The following is a 21,509-nucleotide window of genomic DNA, read 5'->3' as shown; positions in this document are numbered from 1 at the left end:
CGGACCTAGAAGCTTTGACGCCAGGTCATTTTTTAGTAGGTGGTCCTCTTATGACACCTCTTGAACCTGACTTGCGTAGCATTCCTATCAACCGATTAAAACGCTGGCAGTTAGTCCAACAGTTCAGTCAACATATCTGGGCTCGCTGGCAGAAAGAGTATCTGTACACTCTTCAAGAGAGAAATAAATGGGTCAACCCCAAGAAGAATATTGAAGTCAATGACTTGGTTGTCATTCATGAAGACAACTTGCCTCCACTCTCCTGGAAGCTTGGACGAGTTCTCTCCGTTTCACCTGGTACTGATGGAATAGTACGGGTCGTGCACCTGAAGACCGCAAGTGGACACCTCTCTCGTCCTGTGACAAAGGTGTCTGTCCTTCCTATGGAATAGTGAAGAGGAGTTACCACCCCCCTTTTTTATTGATTTTCTCATTTTTTGTGTTGTTTTCAGAACCCAGGGGTTCAGGGGGGGCCGGTATGTTAAATATTTAGTAATTCAACTAAGGACATTTAATAAAATATTTATTTAATAACATATGAACTATATACAGTCAAATATAAACAATTAATCAAGTAGTATTAACATTCAAGTCAAGTTTTTAGTTCAGTTATTGAAAGGATACAACAGCTGATATGATGACATCACTGTCCAAAGTTCACTACAGCACTTCGTACTAGTCAGTTCAGTTTAGACTCACCTCTCTCACAGTACACAGTGCTTACCTTTTGGTTTAGTTCATATTAAATATTTTAATCTCTCTTTCTCTCTTACCGCTCCAAGTGCATTATTTCATCATTTCTCATTTAAATATGGATTCCAAATTTATAGTACCAAGTGTCAAGCTAGGATCCAAGAAGATATTTTTATTTAAAGTAAATGTGTTGTAAATTTTCGTGTACAGTCCAGAATATTCATGAGTAGTGAATTGCTTTCTTTTTATTAATGAAGAAGAGTTTTAATTTAAATCAGTGAAGAATTACATACTACACAACAATAGTCATTTCTCAACATCATCTTTCATCTGTGGTCCTTCGATTCTCGTCACTCTGGCCAGAGCCATCGCTTCTCTGCTCATCTTGTTCCTGTTCTACCAAAACCCTAATGGATCTTCAGTTTTAGGATCTAAAGGTATTTCTCACAATTTTACCTCTTAATACCATATTTAACATATACTATAATGTTGAGACTGTGTACTTGTAGTAAATTTCAGCAGGATGCGGTTACAGTCAACGTAATTTACAGAGGAAAAGATGTCGCTCCTATTAACTGTCAATATACATTTTCTTTAAAAGCGTAGCCTCTTCAGTGTTCAAGTAAAATAATACTTACTTTAATTTTCCTTCATTTTTTACCAAAAACGGAGGATGGATTGGGTTATAAATAACATCGTAACTGACACATGAGGTGACTCTGATTTTAGAGAAAAAAATGAGAGGCTAATATACTTCTTTGTCAAATACTTCTTGGTACTTTCCTGTTAAAGGGAACATTCATTATTATCGATTTTTTAAATACAGTATATCAATATATTTGTTTTCCTTTACGGTCCATATTATTTTTGTTCTGATATATTCAAACACATTTTAATAACAAATTAAGAACTGATCTTGTTTAGGCAAATAATATAACTCTTATAGTGATTAAGAAATCAAACTGTTCTAAACTAACTTAACATTACTAACCAAACTGGCTGTACCATTTTGAAATTCAGTTTGATAACAGAAAACACATGTGGGGGATATCAAACGGAATTTGAAATGTTACAGCAAGTTTGGCTAGTTAGGTTAGGTTAGTTAAGAACAGTTTCATTATAATATTAATTTATTATTGGTTTTTATTTACACTGAATAACATTTATTCAACGTAGTTGGCAGCTGATACTTTAATTTGTTCATATTGATTCATTGGATCAAAAAATAAAATATTGATATAGGCCTATCGGAAAAATAATAATAATGGATGTTTCCTTTAACAAGAAAGTGCATACTTCTTTTATCGTAGGGGCCTACTAAGAAGGCTCTGGTGAAGTACACAAATTGTCGGTAATCTCTTAAACAATTTGATCTCTAGCGAAGGATATGAGTGAAGAGTTTGACTAAGCCGACTGTGAGGTATAATATACATAGGTCGTAAACCCAGGGGATTCCATAATATTTGTGCTGCATATTTCTTTACTTAATTATTTATTTTATACAGTAAACACAATTTCACAAACAATACATAAATAATCAAATTACTGCTGTGACAGTAAACAACAATTTGTTAAACAGCTATGCTCTTAAAATTTTAAAGATAAAAGTGTTTAAATAATATATATATATACATATATGTTTTGATTAAATTAATTGAGGACAGTGAGGAACTCAATGTAACCACAGGAAGTTTGCAGCCCTCAGTAAATTAAAAGATCTCATCGTTTGAAGATTGTTTCAAGGAACATTAACCAAACTTTTACGTAACAACTAAGGTTATTATTTTATTACTCATATATTTTTTTGGTTTTAATAAGAAAACTCGTCTTCTGAAAAGGTTATTTTAATCAAGGATAAAAAAATAATAGGTAGTATTTTGAAATAGGATTTAAAATTAAACACAAGGGCATTATTCCAATATTATTAAAGAAAAGGCTGTGTCTCAAATACCGGTTATTTATTTTATGTGATCAGTGAGGGTTGTGTGCGGCCATGAGAGGTCAGCGTCCTTGTAGACAAACAACGCGGGGGGGGGGAAGAGAAAGTCAAAGTCCAGTTGCTTTGGTATGCAGTGAGCCTGTGGAAGGGCAGTGACGGAGAATAATAACAACCCAATCACTGAGGGGTGGGAAGGGGGAATGTTTGTTTGGTGATTATAATCTCAAGTTTAAAAAAATTGTCCTCAGTTGATGCATTATCTAACAGTGACAAGTTTTAAGTCATTTTTTCTCTTGTAGTAATGTGATATGTGACAATGTTTGATTAAAACACAAGTACCAGAGAACTGAGCATTGCTCGAGGTGTTTGATTTGTTCAAGAGGTAAAAAATAGAACTTGTAGGCCTACAAATATTTTCAGTTTTACTACGATTAAGTTGTAAAGTCAATTTGTTTTCGGTAGACATCCACTCATCCTTAATTTACCTAACAAACATTTTCGTGTGGACGAGCAATTTATAAAATGTCTACAATAAGCTTCAATATAAAACTCATGATACAAAACGTCTGTTATCTGTTTAGCCTCCTGATCTAATTATCAGGATAGTACTGCGGATAGTCGTATTACTCACTAGTGCGGACGTTATTCCACATCAGGGAGTATTGTATCCACAGGGCATGTCTATAAATATCCAGAATTAAAGATAGTATATTGTTCTGTTTCAGTCTGACTAACACACTCATGTTTACAGGAGCAGTTGCTGATTAGCTTGGGAGGAACAGACATGAAGCAGTCCGTCCACAATATGCTGCGGAGAGTCATTAGTGACTCTCTTGCACTAAAGTTGTCATTCACAGGGAGATCTACAGCAGGGAAGAAAAAAGAAGAATTTAGAGAAAAAAAAATTTGCAAATGCATCTTTGGTAAGTTTAGATTACATTGAATCTGAACTGAATCAATATTTAAAATTTGCTGTCAATGAAAAATATATTCATGAATTTATTTTAACGTCAATGTAACCACAGAAAACATACTACTATAACCCAGAATGCCAACCACATGGTAAAAAGCATTAAGTGTTTTGAGAGAGCTTTGCCTCTCAATTCATAGGCAGCGCCACCAGCGTTGCCATGCACTCAGCATAGCAACGCTGGTGGCGCTGCCTACGAATTGACAGGCAAAGCTCTCTCAAAACACTTAATGCTTTTTACCATGCGGTTGGCATTCTGGGTTGTAGTAGTATGTTTTCTGTGATGCAACAAAAATGTAATCTTAGAAAGTGAACAGAACCATCAGTTAACCGTAGAACCACCTTGACAATTTTGCTTAAACGGACAGCCAAAATGTCTAGACCCTATTTAAACTAGAATGAGGTACATACCTTTACGTCAACAGTTCAATTGTATGTAGTAAGTAGAACTCACAACATGTTTCGCCTATTCAGGCATCGTCAGGTGGTATCCTAGCAAGAATGCTTTGTCATCATCCATGATGGGGTCGTCAAGAAACATTTAAATAAATACACACACATTAGGCACGAAAACATTTAACAATTAAAGTAGGCCTACTATTACCGGTCGCGGTACGGAGGCAGACTGAACATGCTGGAATTATGTAACACCGACCCCTCCTCCGTTATCAGTAGTTGTACTACAAAGGTCAAACTGTTCTTGTCTATTGTTGAAGGTTATTATGGCATTGAAGATAGAGTGTGATTTGAAATTTAACTGGTCATTTAAAATGTGGTTTTTATTGTGGCTGTCTTGGAAGCTTTTGTAAATTTCAAACTGTTCTAGAGAATCCAATTTATTTCCTTTATTACAAACATGGAGAATTTCCAGGCTATTGTCAATTGTATCTATGGTGTGATTTTTATCTATTAAATGCTGGGCGAAAGTGGATTTTTGTTTGTCTGCTCTGGGGTCGGGGCGATGTTCCTTGTGTCGTTGAGTAAATGATCTGCCTGTTTGTCCAATATAAAAATCCGGACAATCCATACACTTCAATTTATAAACTCCAGACTTGTCTAACTTGTTTTTAACAACATTTCTTTGTGTTAAAGCTTGTTTGGTTTTATTGGTAGTTCGAAATGTTAATTGAAGCCCGTGTTTCCTTAAAACTTTGTTGAGTCCATTCTGAGCTAAGTGGCTGTATTCTATGCAGATGTATTTCATCTCAGGTTCATTTAGCCCTAGTACAGGAGTTTTTGGTTTGGTTTTCAATTTTGTTATCAATTTATCTATTATGCTCTGTTTGTAACCATTGGAAATAGCCATGTGCTTAATTATATTTAATTCTTTCTGGTAGTCTTTGGCTGAGAGCGGGAATTGAAGTAACCTGTATACTAGGCTATTGTAAGCAGCGAGTTTATGTGATATAGGATGGTATGACGTGGCATGTATATGGTATGACGATGCCTGAATAGGCGAAACATGTTGTGAGTTCTACTTACTACATACAATTGAACTGTTGACGTAAAGGTATGTACCTCATTCTAGTCTAATTAAACAGTTCAGGGGCTATACATCATGAATTTTAATTCTACTGCCAGTCAGGCGCTGTTAGCCATCCAATACAAGAATGTCAAGTTGAAACTTTCAAATACAATACACAATATAAAGTTCAATAAAGATTGTCTACGCTTTAATGTTAAACCAAACTACATTCAAGTGCCGATAAAAAACAAATCCTTTGCAGCACAGAAAACTAAAGAGGCCGCAGAAAGTTTGTGGATCAAAAATGAAATTAAATTTCTGTACTACAAAAAACAGATGTTAAACTCACTTGCTTACAAGAAATATCTGGAATTGGCTAACACGCTGCATCCTGCCCAGTTAGAGCAGACGTTACAGTCTATTGAATCAAGTATCACCCGAATAATTAAAAATAAAAAATACACGCAAAAGAAAAAACTCACACGTCTAATAAATAGTCATCACTCTAAAGAAACTGCACTTTTATTCGATTTTGAATTCTTCCCAAGAGTTGTTAATAACTCAGATATAGTTTTTAATGACAAAGAAATCCACTTATTAGAAAAAGGTTTAAACTACAACCTCCCAAGAAAGGGTAAGAATGCACTTTTCAATGAGTTAATTAATGCTGAGTGCGCCATTAAATCTATACCTGACGAGGATGATAAAAACCTTGCACGTCTCACCATGTCTAAAAAACTCAAGAGAGCCTTTAATAATGAATTATCAAATAACGGCAATAACCAATCGCATATACATAATGAAGAACTTATAGTTTTAAAGAACATTAAACAAAAACTGGTAACTAATGAGGCTATCTTATGTAAAGCCGATAAAGGTAACACCACCGTGATACTACGCAAAAGTGATTACAATGATAAAGTCAATGAATTTTTCAATAAAATTAATATTGTACATATAAATAAAGATCCCACTAAAACATACCAGAGGAGGATAAAGAAATTAATAAACAACTCCGAAACTATCTTTTCTCAGGATGAAACAAAATATTTAAAGGTAATGAACCCATCAGCTCCAGTTTTTAGGGGCCTTCCCAAAGTGCATAAAGAAGGCATTCCTATCAGACCCTTAGTTGATTTTACTCCAGCACCTACATATAAAGTAGCAAAAAAACTAGAGAAGCTACTACGAGAAAACATAACTCTAACCAACAACTACAGCCTGATGAATTCCTATGAGTTTATTAATAAAACCAAAGATTTAAATATTCAAATGCATCACACGCTCGCATCTTTCGATGTAGTTAACCTATACACAAATGTCCCTATTGATAAAGTATCGGAAATAGTCAAACAACACCTAACCAATAGCCAAACAATGTTATCAGAATCTGCTGACGAAATTATGGCACTGCTAACTGAGGTTTTGAAACAAAACTATTTTACTTTTAATGGCGAGTTCTACTCTCAACCGGATGGGCTCGCTATGGGCTCTCCGTTATCTGGAATACTTTCTGATATTTATCTGAACCACATAGAAAACAATTTCATTTTTTCCGATTCCAATAAATACAGAAATAGGATCAGTCTTTACAATCGTTATGTTGACGACACCATTATGTTATTTAATGGCAACAATCGACAACTGAACCTGCTACTAAACTATTTGAACAACATTGCACCCAAATTACAGTTCACAATAGAAACAGAAACCAACAATAAAATAAATTTTCTAGACATGACCATTGAGAAGAGAGATAGTAAATTCAGCTTCAGTATTTACAGAAAACCTACAACGTCAAACCAAACAATACATGCCACGTCATACCATCCTATATCACATAAACTCGCTGCTTACAATAGCCTAGTATACAGGTTACTTCAATTCCCGCTCTCAGCCAAAGACTACCAGAAAGAATTAAATATAATTAAGCACATGGCTATTTCCAATGGTTACAAACAGAGCATAATAGATAAATTGATAACAAAATTGAAAACCAAACCAAAAACTCCTGTACTAGGGCTAAATGAACCTGAGATGAAATACATCTGCATAGAATACAGCCACTTAGCTCAGAATGGACTCAACAAAGTTTTAAGGAAACACGGGCTTCAATTAACATTTCGAACTACCAATAAAACCAAACAAGCTTTAACACAAAGAAATGTTGTTAAAAACAAGTTAGACAAGTCTGGAGTTTATAAATTGAAGTGTATGGATTGTCCGGATTTTTATATTGGACAAACAGGCAGATCATTTACTCAACGACACAAGGAACATCGCCCCGACCCCAGAGCAGACAAACAAAAATCCACTTTCGCCCAGCATTTAATAGATAAAAATCACACCATAGATACAATTGACAATAGCCTGGAAATTCTCCATGTTTGTAATAAAGGAAATAAATTGGATTCTCTAGAACAGTTTGAAATTTACAAAAGCTTCCAAGACAGCCACAATAAAAACCACATTTTAAATGACCAGTTAAATTTCAAATCACACTCTATCTTCAATGCCATAATAACCTTCAACAATAGACAAGAACAGTTTGACCTTTGTAGTACAACTACTGATAACGGAGGAGGGGTCGGTGTTACATAATTCCAGCATGTTCAGTCTGCCTCCGTACCGCGACCGGTAATAGTAGGCCTACTTTAATTGTTAAATGTTTTCGTGCCTAATGTGTGTGTATTTATTTAAATGTTTCTTGACGACCCCATCATGGATGATGACAAAGCATTCTTGCTAGGATACCACCTGACGATGCCTGAATAGGCGAAACATGTTGTGAGTTCTACTTACTACATACAATTGAACTGTTGACGTAAAGGTATGTACCTCATTCTAGTCTAATTAAACAGTTCAGGGGCTATACATCATGAATTTTAACCCTATTTAAATTAGTGAGGTACAACCAAGACGAACTGAAGACAGCCAAAGTAATCCTATAATATATTAGGTACAGTAAATAATGTAATGCTTTCATATTACAGTACATAACAATCAAGAATCGTTCTATTTTGTATTGTAAATCTATATATCTATATACTTATTTAATACGCAAGCAGGATTTTTGTGACAATTACTCCTCCGAAACTACTGAACCGATTGACATGTTTTTGGTGTCATTGGAAAGAGCGTAACGTGAAGCTGTGCAGGAAACTTTCTTTTTAGGTAAATAATTAGAGAGTGAGGCCCTGGGGCCCTTTAAAGTTTCGTATTTCTCCATAAGATTAACATGGGAAACAAACATTGTTTTGAAACTCCAGCTGTTGCTTTGACATTTAAATGTAAGCAACCAGAACTGTCAAATGCCTATTTCACAATTTCAGACAGCTGGTCCAAAAAAATAAAACAACTATGTGGTAGGTTTATTTAATCTTAGACATTATGATAGATTATTTATTATAAATCTATTTCAATGATTATGAAACAGATTTTTCCCATTGCGAAGCAAAAATTCAAAGTAAAACGAAGAAGAACATATGTTAATTGTAAACAGTCAATGTGTAAATTATCTATGTTCTATTAAAAATGTGTATAGTTTTGGATGTTGGTTTGTGTTTAATGATGTTATATAATTATAGAATTTTTATTTTAAGGATTTGGCATATGAGTAAGCCTATGATAAATAACACCATTTCAGAGTTCTGCCAGTTTTTGCCTAACTCTGTCCTGTAGAGTTCAAAGTATTCTACACCTTATTGTCTACAAATTGGCTAAATAATTTAGGTACGGTACTTTATAAAAGCTGACAGCCTTTTTACGTTGACTTAAATTGTAAGCTTACCTTTTCCCATCCATGGGCAGTTTGATTGTTATAAATTTACGCTTTAAACTGGAATAGGACTGTCATGTAAATTGTGAGTATTTCCATTAGTTAATAATCTTTTAATTGACTCTTTTAAAATCATCAGAAACTATTACTGTTATTAGTTTTTTTGTTTATAAATAACTCCTGTACTTCTTTGCAATTGCTCGATTTCGAGCAACATGTACACTAGTTAATATAAATTTACATACATGTATGTTTATCAATATTTAAAGCTGAATTATGAATTATCTCCTGTAATTGATAATGTGATAAAAAAATTATTTTATTCCTAAGTTTAATTTTGTTGTTCAATAGTTGCTGTATAAATGATAGTACCAAACGTAATGATCTATTAAATTCATTGTGTTATGTTCTAATTTAAAATGCAAACTGTACAGACATAACAACTGAATACCTAAGACACATCTGATTGGTTGAAATATTAAGGACGACAAGGGAGCGCGGAAATTTTTTAACTTTTCCTCAGAAACTAAACAAACCTCTTAAATAGTATAAAACAACTTTTAGCCTTAGTGGTAAACATACTATTTTGTGTCGAGTCCAAACCATGTAACTGTTTTTAGCTGCAGCCCAAAATGTGTTTGGGACTGCGGTTGCTTCTGAAGACAATGTTAAAACCGTGATTTCAAGGTGGCTTCAGAAGGCGAAATCCAGGGTGGATAGCAGGTAATGTTTGATACTCTTTGCCATATTATCATATTGCTTGTTTCCTCTATTACATTTGTTTTGTGCTGATTTAATTAACATCTGTTATATTCATTGTTTTTTTCTAAAATATACACAATACAGTCCACTTAAAGCTCTTTCTTATTTTTTATTACGAGTTACTAATTTATTAAGTTTATTTCAACGCAACGCAGATACCTAACATTTTGGTCCGTTCAGAAGACGGATACAATTGTCAAGAATTTACTACCTATGGTAAACACAAAGAAGATTTGGTGAGTTTTATAGACTAAATTTCTAACAAGACTTACTACCTAAATTTGGATTCACATTGTTTCAAGTTATATGGAATAATCAATCTTCAATTGAAAATGAGTATTAACAATGAAAATGCATTGAAACTTCTTCGATTGAAAAAGGCTAAAGTTGTTCAAAGAATAACTACTTTGTATAAATTGAGTGTAGATCATGTTTTTGAATCTGATGATAGTACCGAGTTTCAAGTTAGGTTTGACGAATTAAAATCTGATTACCAGTATCTCAATCAATATCAAAATGAAATTCTAGAAATTTTGATTACATTAAAGCTAGATGAAGAAATACTAAATGAACAAGCATCTATCGAAGAAATTGAGTCTATGTATTTCCATATTTTAGGGACCCATAAGAGATGCACGTCTACATCAACTATCAATCTCATTCAAACTGTCACTAAAATGCAGCCTCAAGTTAAACTACCTAAAATTGACTTGCCTAAATTTTCTGGAAACCTTAAAGAATGGCCTAATTTCAAAGACATGTTTGGTTCTCTAATTCATGAAAATCACTCCCTAACTGAAATTGAAAAATTCCACTATCTCGTTTCTTGTTTAAATTTAGAACCACTATCAATGGTTAAGACCCTGCCTCTAACAGCAAACAACTACATAATAATCTGGAATCAGTTAAAAGAATGCTATGATAACAAACGTCTCCTAGCGTCGTGTTACCTCGATGAAATTCTCAATGCGCAAAATTTGATTAACGAATCCAGTAAATCACTAAGACCGTTCATTGATTTGATATCTGAAAATACATCTGCCTTTAAGGCAATGGATTTCCCTGAAGACTACGGTGATTACATCCTTTGTCACATTATTTTGCAAAAAATAGACAAACATACTCGTCAACTATTTGAAAGGAAATTTTCTGGTATGGAGTTTCCTACACTGCACACCTTAATCAACTTCTTAAAAGATCACTGTAAGTCCTTGGAAGCAGCAACCCTATCAATCAAAGATTCTACCTCCTCTGGAGTTTCATATAAGCCTAAGGTAGGTCAAAGTACAAGGTATGTAAACAACAAAGGTGCAACTGCTACACCTCTCTCTACTTCTGCTCGACATTCTTTGTCCCAACCAATCTACAACAAAGAAACACTAAGCGCCAGTGTTTGTTTTATTATGAAGATCATTCTATCTATCAATGCTGTAATTTTCAAGCTTTATCTGTAAATGAACGAAAAAACCTTATAAAAAGTAAACAAGCTTGCTTCAATTGCCTATCCAGAAGTCCAAATGTCATTAATCACTAAAGAATGCTCTCGTAAGTTATCATTACCTGTCTCTCCATGCTACACTCCAATCATTGGAATTTCTAAATCATCAACTCATTCATCTCTAGGAGTAATTGATTGTCATATTAAACCTCGATTCAAGAATCATCCTTGCCTACAAACTAATGCTGTAATACTTGACTTTATTACTACTCAACTTCCCTCAGCCTAAAGTTGACTACAAATAGAAATTTGAAAATATAAACTGAAAAAAAAAGTTTTTAATGTATTTTTGGTTTTTATTCTTTTTTCACTACAAATATTTAATAAATTCAAACTTTCATAATTATTTGCAAATCTAGACAAATTAGGCTTTCCAACAATACATTAATTAACAAAATCGGTCCATTAGAAGTCTAGATTTAGTTGTACAAAGTTTAACAAAAATATCCCTAATTCAGTATTTTTACTAACTAAAGATTTGGAGGTCATTTTGCTTATTTGACAATAAATTTTAAATGGTGAATAAATTGTAGAAAGTGCACGTAATATTCTGAAAGAAGATAAAATTTCCTACAAATACCTTCCATGTATTTCTTGAAAATACTTAATAAAGGCATCCAAAAGCTGACTACAAATAAAAACTTGAAGACAAAACCTCAAAAAAACAGTTTTTAATGTATTTTTGTTATTTTTATTTTTATCTACAAATATTTAATAAAATCAAAATTTCATAATTATTTGCAAATTTACATGAGTTAGGCTTTCCAATGACTCATTAATTAACAAAATCGGTCCAGTAGAAGTCTAGATTTAGTTGTACAAAGTTTAAAAAGAAATATCCTTAACTCAGTATTTTCTAATTACTATAAAATCGGAGGTTCCTTTTTCCCAGACAGCACGTGAGCTTGGACTAAGCTTGGTTTTTACATATTTCTGAATTGGTATGACAAACTTGGAGTTTGGAACCCACTACAAATTTAAAACAGCTTTGGTTAAGTGAACTTGTGTGAATGCGCCAAAACTAAACTTGTTTTATTTACATATATAACCTGGTTGGCCAAGTCCACAATTTAAACACCTAACCAGACCCACGACAAGCTTGTTCATGTGAGTCTAAAGTGAGCAGTGCCATATGACAAAAGAATTTTCCCTCCACCCCTACCCAGAACGCTCCTAAAACCTGTTTCTTTGTGCTGAACCACCATTTTTGTTGGATTTAGACTTCCTCACTCTCAGTTGTCAGTTCTCACTTATCTAGTTCTGGTGTTGTGAGTTACTCGTTTCGTTACTAGTTGTGAGTTTTGTTTATGGTTTTGATACCAAGACGAAGCAAAGAAGAATTAAGGGATTCCTGTAAAGGTAAGATTTAAACTCCATTGATAAAAAATATACTTGTGTTGGTTAGTCTATGATGATATAAGTAAGCTAAGTTAAGCAAACAATTAATTTCATAGCATCAAGAACCCGTAGAGTTTTGTTTATAGCCTAAATCTTTTGTGCTTTAACCTTTGACATACTCAGCGCTTCACTGAATCGACGTCACTCACTATAATACTATACTCTATAGTCTACTGCTGAACTCAACAGAACAGTGCCAAAATTTGTGTTTAACCTAAACCATTATATCGTTGTTTGTATTCAGTAGCCTTATTGATGTGTAAGTTCCATCACACGCTGTAATCATTATAAAAGTAAAATAGTAAGAAATAAAAGTTCGATAACAATTTTAAAAACTAAGGTAAGTTAACACCCTGTGTTTGCAACACCAACAAATTCCAAATAATCAAATAATTATAACAAATAAAAATAATGAAAAATGATTTTAATAATAAATTTTAATAAACCAAATAATTCTAATGCAATTGTATTTTTTATAGATCTTCTGAAGCAGGCGGTGGAGTTGATGGGTTCAGAAAAGAAGTTGAAGGTGAAGTGGAAGATAGTGGGCATTGTATTTATTATATTAATAAATTGTCTTGAAATGTGAATGTCTTGCTTTCTAAACCTCATATATAACCAATATTTTTTCAAGATCACTCATAAAATAGGCTTCATTTTATCATAAATCTTTCTTGGTAAAAAACAAATTATAAGAAAAAATGTGGGCTAGCAAATGAATGGTGTGAAACAGCTTATATGTTAAATAGGTATAAATTATATTACTATTACTATAGCCTATTATAATAATTATTATTATTATCTCTGATCATGACAGTAATTGAAGTATATAAAACTTCGTACCAAGTTCTGAGTGAGTCTATAGGTGTGAGCTTGTTTGCCCAAGTCTAAAATGTGCTAAAACCAATTCCAATATGAGTCTAGGCCAAGTCCAATATGAGCCTACTAAAAGTGGGCTTGGGTCTCCAAGCCCATAATGAGCCTGTTTAATTTATCAGTGTGAGCTTGTTTGCCCAAGTCTAAAATGTGCTAAAACCAATTCCAATATGAGTCTAAGCCAAGTCCAATATGAGCCTACTAAAATTGGGCTTGGGTCCCCAAGTCCCGAACAAGTCCATAATGAGCCTGCTTAATCCACCAGACCCGTTTTGTATCCATCATTCCAAGCTTAGAGTGGGTTTGTGCCCATGAGTTCACTGTAGGTTTGGGGTTGGGACTTGGGTTGGACTTGGGGAGCCAAACCCATAACAAGTTGAACAACTGTCAACTTCGGTCTCTAAAACAAGTCAAAACCAAGCCTACAGACTTTGGTCCCTGAGTCTAAACCAGGCTTGGGGACTTGGGCCAATGGACTTGGAACAAGTTCCCAGCAAGCCCATTGTGCTGTTGGGGTTAGCTTTTTTGCAAATAACTTTTCAATGGTGAGGAAATCTACCAAAGTGGAAGGTGATATTCTGAAAGAGAAGAAAATTTTCTACAAATTGATACCATACATTTCTTGGAAATACTAAAAAAGGCAGCCAAAAGGCACACTAAAATAAAATAAAAAGTGTGAAAAACACCGTTTTCAATGTATTTCTTATGGAAAACATGTTTTTTTTTTCACAATAAATCATAAGAAAAACAAACTTTCATAATTATTTGCATATCTACACGAATTAAGCTTTCCAACGATCCATTAATTAATAAAATCGGTCCAGTAGAACTCTAGATTTAGTTGTACAACGATTTTTCAAACTGAATTATAAGTATAGATGAGTTTAAGAGGAGAATTTCCATTCATAGTCTTATGGCATCATGTTTTGTTTTTGTTTAAAATGTTTTTTCTTAGGCGTTGAAAAAAATGAATATTTTATTCTTGCAGAATGATTACCAAGCTTAACAGCAATGATGACTTAAAGCTCCCCTGGGTTTGTAGCTTGCTTGACTTTAAATTCATGCTCATGGACATTTATTTAGGTTAACAAATAAATTTGGAACAAATTTCTTGTTATACAGTAGACTCTCAGTAATCCTGCAGATATAGGACCGTGATACTGCCGGATTAGTGAAAATGCCGGATTATTGGAAGGTCATCAAGAAAATCACTTAAAATGCACAAAACCAGTGTTTTATTGGACCAAAACAATTTTTAAGGTATACAGTAGTATTGGAATAAAAAACGACATGTATTCAGAACATTTCTTTAAGTAATAACTGATTGATATGGGGTTAATTAATAATGATTTATGGTTGAATGTACCTTTGGAATTATGTCGGACGTAGTGAGCGGCAAGGAAGCGCCACCGGGTCGAGTTGCGATGGTAGTTGGTAGAAAGTCCTCAAGACGAAGGCACAACACTTGACACTATCTTCTTATGTTGGTGTCTTGATCTTGATGTCGGAACAACGCACGTCTAAAGTCTATATAGTCCAAATGAGCGCTCACAAGAAGTTCCTACGCGACCGCGGTAGACCGGAATGGGAGGATTCACTGCTAAACTGACTTTACACTGGTTGATAAAATTAATTTAATTTAAAGAGGTGAAAATGTTATGAGTACTGTAAAGGGGCCACGGACTAATCCGAGTGGCAATAATAGAGTGAAACTATGAGAGGGAAAGCCGCAATGGCAGAAAGAATAAATTATGTCAAAGTTACATGTGTTAAGCTAGGGTTTCCAAGAACACGCCAGCGTGATCTGTCCGGCGTGATGTCCGTTGGCGCCAATTTTTGTCCGGCGGATGTCCTATCAAGTTTGGCGTGAGGGTGGTTTGCAAGAAAGCGGATCTCGCGGTTATTTCTCTTGGGGAATGAGCTATTTGTCAGTTTTTAACCAACATGGACGTTGTAACTGTTGCTCTGTTGCGGGAAGAAGAGGAGGAGGAAGAGTCCATGTTTATAAATCCAATAAATGGTTTTTTATACAAAAAAAGGAGTTAATGAACAAAGAAACCCGCCATTACATAGCAATCGATAATAGGCTATTACAAAATAGAATTGGTTTACTCCCAAACGATTAACACCTGTAATAATATTAAGGGGTTACGCCACTATCTGTAGGCCATATTTTTATTTTTTTTTTACATTTTCCAAAAGTTGCATTTTTAGATAGGCCATTTAAATGTGAACATTTAGCTAAAATTGTTTGCCAATCTGACACCCCCTTCTAGTATAAAAAAAATAAAATATAAAACGCCGCAACCAGTAATTTAAGAAAATTTTGGACTATTTTTTTGTTCCTGATATTTACACTTTTAATTTTGTATCATAATTATGTATTATGAAGGTATAAAGTAGGGTACATTTATTTAAAACAAAATAAGTACTTTGCTATTTTTATATATAATATAAAATAATAAATTAGTGTAGTTATGGGAATTTTTCTTCTGCCAACCACCTGTTACATCACCTGCGATTATCTCAATACAGTGTTTTTTTAGGTTATTATTGTACAAAAGTTTGAATAACTCCGTTAGTTAATCCGCTCAAGCGGACATTCGCAGTTTTTACACATTTTTACAAGAATCCTCACAGAGTCCTACACTTGTCCGCTCGGCGTGCACGCCAGAAATGACTTGGGTCATTTCCAGCGTGCCACGCTCTGGACTCACGCCGGACAGATGGCGGGAAAACTCATGTCCGGCGTTTTCGCTCGCGCTTGGAAACCGCACCCATATAAAAGCACGGCTTCAATTTAAACTTGATTACGTAATCACGCTTGTCCACTCACGCTGTCCGCCCGGCGTGATCTTGGAAACCCTAGCTTTAGGTAAACCCGGCAACCGACAGACAGACCAAGCGTCCCAATGCGACGCTAAAACTTCGCAAAAATATCCTTCCGCCTAGTTCACCAATGGGCATTGTGCTGACCCCACTAGGTTGAATTGAAAACCCCTACTCTCTCTCTGTCGGCGGCAAATACAAATGTATAAATTATATAATAGTACAAGAAATAAAAACATTTTCCTGAAAACTTACTTAACAATAACATTTTTATGCAGTGTACAGCATGGCCTACTAATCTAAGAAAACGAAAAACAAACATAACCCTTAACTGTACGTACTGTTGAAAGAAATAAAAAACTACATACTATATTCAAAATTTTTCATTTAGGAATATCATTTTTATGCAGAAAACAGTAGGGCCTACTTATCTAAGAAAACAAAAAAACAATCATGAACTTTAATGCATTAGAATGAAAAACGACATAATCAAAACATTTCTTAAAGAATAGGCCTACTGTAACATTTTTATAGAGCAGAACAGTAGGGCCTACTAATCTAAGAAAATGAAAAACAGACATAACCTTTTTGAACTGGAATGATTAACTACCTAATCAAAACTTTTCTTAGAATAACATTTTTATAAAACAGTAAAATTTGGCCTACTAGGCTAACTCAAGAAAATGAAAAACAAACATAACGTTTAACTTAAGGTATGGGGTCGTCACCTAATTCCACAACGGTCAATAAACTGTCAATCTTCTTTTGCTTTTTAACTTAAAAAGACAATTTTAACACTTTCTCTTGAAGTCGTTTCAAGAGAAGAATCTCACTCGCGGACACATTGTTTTCCTCGGCCCACTTAACAGACGTCGTAAAAGCGTCCATAGCTGCATCGTTGCTCACAGTGTGAAGACTGCACGCTGCCCCTCTCTCATCACCGTCTTCTTCTTCATCTTTATCAGTCATCTGGTCGACTATTTCGTCGTCTGTCATAATCTGTCCATTTTCTTCTTCTCCGCCTATCAGCCACAGTCTAACCTCATCTGTTGTCAGGCTTTCGTTGTCTTCTACCAGTTTTTCAGAACGTCTCACGCAGTTCAATTAGTTCACGCTCACAATCAACACTTTCTTCGTCTTCTATAAGATCAACAGCGAGCGGCATATCAACATCTTCGTCTTGGTCATTAACTGATTCGTTGTTTTTCCTTCTGTTGAATTGTTCCAACAACGGCATGTCAGGCCATACGTTGCGCCATGAACATATAATAGTCTTTTCGGAAAGATTTTCCCAAGCATTGGCAAGGTCAAAAACCACGTCTTTCAAGTTAGTTTCCTTAAGCGACTGAATCACGCTGGATTCTTTCGACAAAACTTTGTAAAGCAAAGCTTTTTTGTAGTGCATCTTGATCGTCTGTATGACATTTTGGTCCATAGGCTGAAGAATCGGCGTGACGTTGGGCGGCAAAAACATAACATGGAAGACCAGTTAGTTTTCAATTCATCTTCAGGAGGGTGACCAGGGCAGTTGTCTAGGATTAGCAAGGCTTTTTGGGGCAATTTCTTTTTTTTAAGAAACTTCTTTACAGAGGCCACAAATAGTTGATGGAACCATTCCTTAAAAACTGACTGTGTCATCCACCCTCTTCCTGCATTCTTGTAGTCAACAGGCAGGTTGACATTTTTAAATGCCCTAGGATTCTTTGCTGTCCCGATAACCATAACCAATAAATCCAATTTATGTTCGCCACTTGCATTCGAACATGGCATGAATGTAACTCTGTCCTTGGCCAGTTTTCGTCCCGGGGCACTCGCTTCTGCACGGTGTACGAAAGTCTTCTTCGGCAAAAGACGGTAAAATAACCCACTTTCATCGGCATTATAGACTTGGTCAGGAGTTAGATCAAGTTCCTCAATGATTTCTCTAAACTTTTCTATATAAGGGTTGACTGCAGCCACATCACAAGATAGTTTTTCACCTGTCATGCTCAGCAAACGAATGCCAAAACGTTTTTTGTTTTTTTTCAACCATCCTTCACTTGCCTTAAAATTGTCTTTCCCCATTATTTTTTCGTAGAAAATCTTTGCCTTTTGTTTTAGGATTTCCCCTGATATTGGCGTGTGCCCGTTACGCTCTTGCATGAACCACGCATATAGACTATCCTCAACCTGAGGAAACTCACCTTTCTTTATTGTTTTTCGCACACTTTTTACATTGTCACTGTTTACACAGAATGATGTTATTTTCTCGCGGTTCTTTCGAATGTCATGAATAGTAGCCCGGCCGACTCCATACTCGTTGGCTAGATTTGTAAGTCTGTCACCCCTGTCCAATCTCTTCAATCTCTTCAAAATCTCGTTTTTTTTTATCAATGTTAAGGTTTTATACCGTTTGCACTGAGACATTTTCACTCATTATCTACAGTTACATTAGTTTCGTTCAGTACTGTAGTGTACTTTAAAATCACGTTAACTGACACGACACAGCATAAGTTCACACTAGGCACTCTGAATTACTGTACAGTACACTGTTACAGAGACGGGACAACGCAACAACTGGCGACCGGAAGTCATCTGTTTACAATAGTTTCAATAACGTGTCTCTACTTGATCCCCCCACCACGCCAGTCTACAGACGCCGGATTACTGGAGTGCCGGAGTGCCGGATTACAGAGGGTCTACTGTATTCAGGAAAACCTACCGATGACCAATCACTAGTTATGTATCAAAACAGTCACGTTGATCAGAATGTTGATTGGTCTTGGATGTACAGGGTGGCTAAAAAAATCCGTACATTTTTGATACAAGCATTATTTTATTTGTGTCTATTCTATTTGGTCTATTACTTATATTGTGTGTTCTATTTGTGTCAATTATAACTTTTATTACATTAAAATTTCCGTTAGCTCTTGCCATTTAATAAACACACTACGTACTAAACACAGTTGCTGCAATGTACTTTACTTGGAATGGTATGCTTCGGAAAGATCAAAAAGTATAAAAAAGGCCATTTAAAGTTTTGAATCTCGCCAGTGTGGTATTTGGTAAGTTAGGCATGCAGCAATGCATTTTCACATTTATAATATTTTTTAAAATCAAAATTCCTCACTAAACTACAGAAAAATTCAGTTCAAGGAACATTTTTGCCGTTGAAAATAAATTATTTCATGGGCAGCATAAATTATATTTGCTATTCAACTATTTAAGACACTCGATTAAATCCTGATTGTGGCAGTATCAATGAAAATTAATTTTTAGGGTAGGGTGTGTTTATGATCCATCATAAATGAAGTTAAAATAGTAATTTCGTTGTATGTTATGGATGTTTATGTGTTCCTTAACCAGTGAATTTTAAATTTTAAAACACAACTTAGATTTTTTATATCAACTACAATAGATATATCTCATAGGTTACCTTTTTAATTTGACCACAGCTTTTAAACTCACACTAAGTAATAAACACATGCTGGCATTTTATTATGTAATTTTGGTTACAACATTTTGTTCATAATACTCTTATAAAATATCAGAGACATAGCTATTTAGTTTTCATGTTCCATCTATTGGTTGGTTTTGTACTATGTGTGGGACTAATGTGTGATAATGTTTCAATTTTGTTTTAGCAGCAAAAAAACGGAAGAAAAAGCCAAAAAAGAAGAGGGGGTGAGGTCACAGCTTCAGCCTGGCTTGCCCAGGTAAAATCTAGATTAAATAGAGTTGATTTTAGTGATGTGTCAAAACCGAATTTCAAATCTCAAAACCATCAAAACTTAGGAAAAGTTTCGGTTTTGAGATTCGATCACCAAGTTTCGAGATTCAAAAGTTTTGAAATTGAAGATTTTGGCTGTTTTATTTTTGAAACTGCTGACATTTTTTTGTGCTATTGTTATTGTTTTCAATGCTGTTTCCAAACAATCTGGTAGAAACAGTGCAAACATCACCATTAACAGTAATGAAACAAGTAAATTTTATTCTGAACTTCAAAAGGTACCTTAAATACTATAACTGGTATAATTCAGTTTCACATCAATATTTACTAAACACAAAGAAATATTGACCACTAAATGTTCTATCCAATATTCATGTATATGTTGGTGTTAGTAGTTTAATTTTTTTTTTATGATAAATTATGTTGTATTGGGTTTTAAGATTATCAGTCACATTCACATATTTATCTTATGTCACGGTCAGGAGTCAATCCCTTTCAGTTTTGATTGCATACTATACATTTTATGATTATCTGTATTTTTTGTAACCTTGACCTTTGTAACCAGCTAAGTAAAAAAGTTTCGCGTTTAGGTTTTGAGATTCAAGATTCGGGATTCGATTTTTTAAAGTTTCGGTTTCGGTTTTGAAATTTGAAATTTCTGGTTTTGACCATCACTAGTTGATTTTGGTTGTAGGTACTGCTTTTGCACACTAACCCGGACCCCCCAAAAGGATTAGCAAGGGTCAGTTAATCTTGTTTGCGCTTACTTCAGGCCAGGTAGCCAACGTGACAGTATTCCACGCTGGGCAACTATTTGTAAACAAACCCTTACACACTGGATAAATATTTGTAAATAAGTCACCACTCGCCTTCATTCCTTTCTACCCTTCCGTGCATACTCACGATTGGCTAATGCTAGAATTCCAAAGTGACACTTTCTTCAAAACTACTTAATATCGTGCGTTGTTGGCCAAGTTTGACAGTTATCAACTAAAAGTGATGGAGAGAGTGACAAAGACCGAATTATTATAATTTTGGGTTTTTTTTTTCAATTAAATTGAGTGGCAAAACCTTCTAAACTTAGTCAAGTTAAGATTGTTTACATGTTCAGGCAATCTGTTAACATTCTTTTACCAACCTCTAAAGTTGAATTAATAGTTCTTTGAAAATTACATTGGTTGATTCTTAGATGATTTTTTTGTCTTGTTCCATAATTATGAATAGAACTATTAGTTTTAAACTGATCGAAATTAATTAAAATATAGACTAAACATTCAAAAACATACAAAGATGGAGCAGTCAATATCTTAAGTTTCCTAAAAAGTGGTTTACAATGAGATCTACGGTTAACATTTAAAATCAATCTTAATGTTCTCTTCTGTAACAATAACAGCTTTCTTATATCACTATCACAGCCCCAAGCCAATATGCCATATGACAAATGACTCTGTATATGTGCAAAATATATAGCAGATAAAACATCTAAACTAACAGTTGACTTAAGTATTCTAATAATAAAAATTGCTTTGGAAATTTTATTGCACAGGTAACTTATATGATTGTCCCATTTTACATTAGACTGTAAAAACACA

The 21,509-nt window shown here is 34.5% G+C and overlaps 1 protein-coding gene and 1 long non-coding RNA gene across 5 annotated transcripts in view; both read left to right on the top strand.

The window, feature by feature from the left end:
- Positions 1-21,509, top strand: part of LOC129005595 (uncharacterized) — a 63,951-nt gene that overhangs the window by 32,876 nt on the left and 9,566 nt on the right. The window contains exons 1-4 of one of the 4 annotated variants that reach the window (XM_054434543.1): positions 997-1,130; positions 3,384-3,555; positions 9,466-9,568; positions 19,832-19,903. In XM_054434543.1, coding sequence (XP_054290518.1) covers positions 3,417-3,555; positions 9,466-9,568; positions 19,832-19,903 — 314 coding nt within the window. In that variant the 5' untranslated portion in view covers positions 997-1,130; positions 3,384-3,416. Of the gene's footprint in view, positions 1-996; positions 1,131-2,780; positions 3,015-3,383; positions 3,556-9,465; positions 9,569-19,831; positions 19,904-21,509 lie in introns of those variants that run through there. The other 3 variants (XM_054434544.1, XM_054434542.1, XM_054434540.1) reach the window with 3 other exon arrangements.
- Positions 12,039-13,093, top strand: LOC129005596 (uncharacterized). The gene is made up of 2 exons (XR_008491848.1): positions 12,039-12,464; positions 12,983-13,093. It is a non-coding gene; the product is annotated as an uncharacterized LOC129005596 (long non-coding RNA).

This window comes from Macrosteles quadrilineatus, unplaced genomic scaffold (genome assembly GCF_028750875.1).
Source record: "Macrosteles quadrilineatus isolate MER2022 unplaced genomic scaffold, UCM_ALF_1.0 Scaffold_24__1_contigs__length_1734639, whole genome shotgun sequence".
Lineage (NCBI taxonomy): Eukaryota > Metazoa > Arthropoda > Insecta > Hemiptera > Cicadellidae > Macrosteles > Macrosteles quadrilineatus.
The sequence above is the reverse complement of the archived record's forward strand: the minus strand, read 5'-3'. Positions and strand labels throughout refer to the sequence as shown.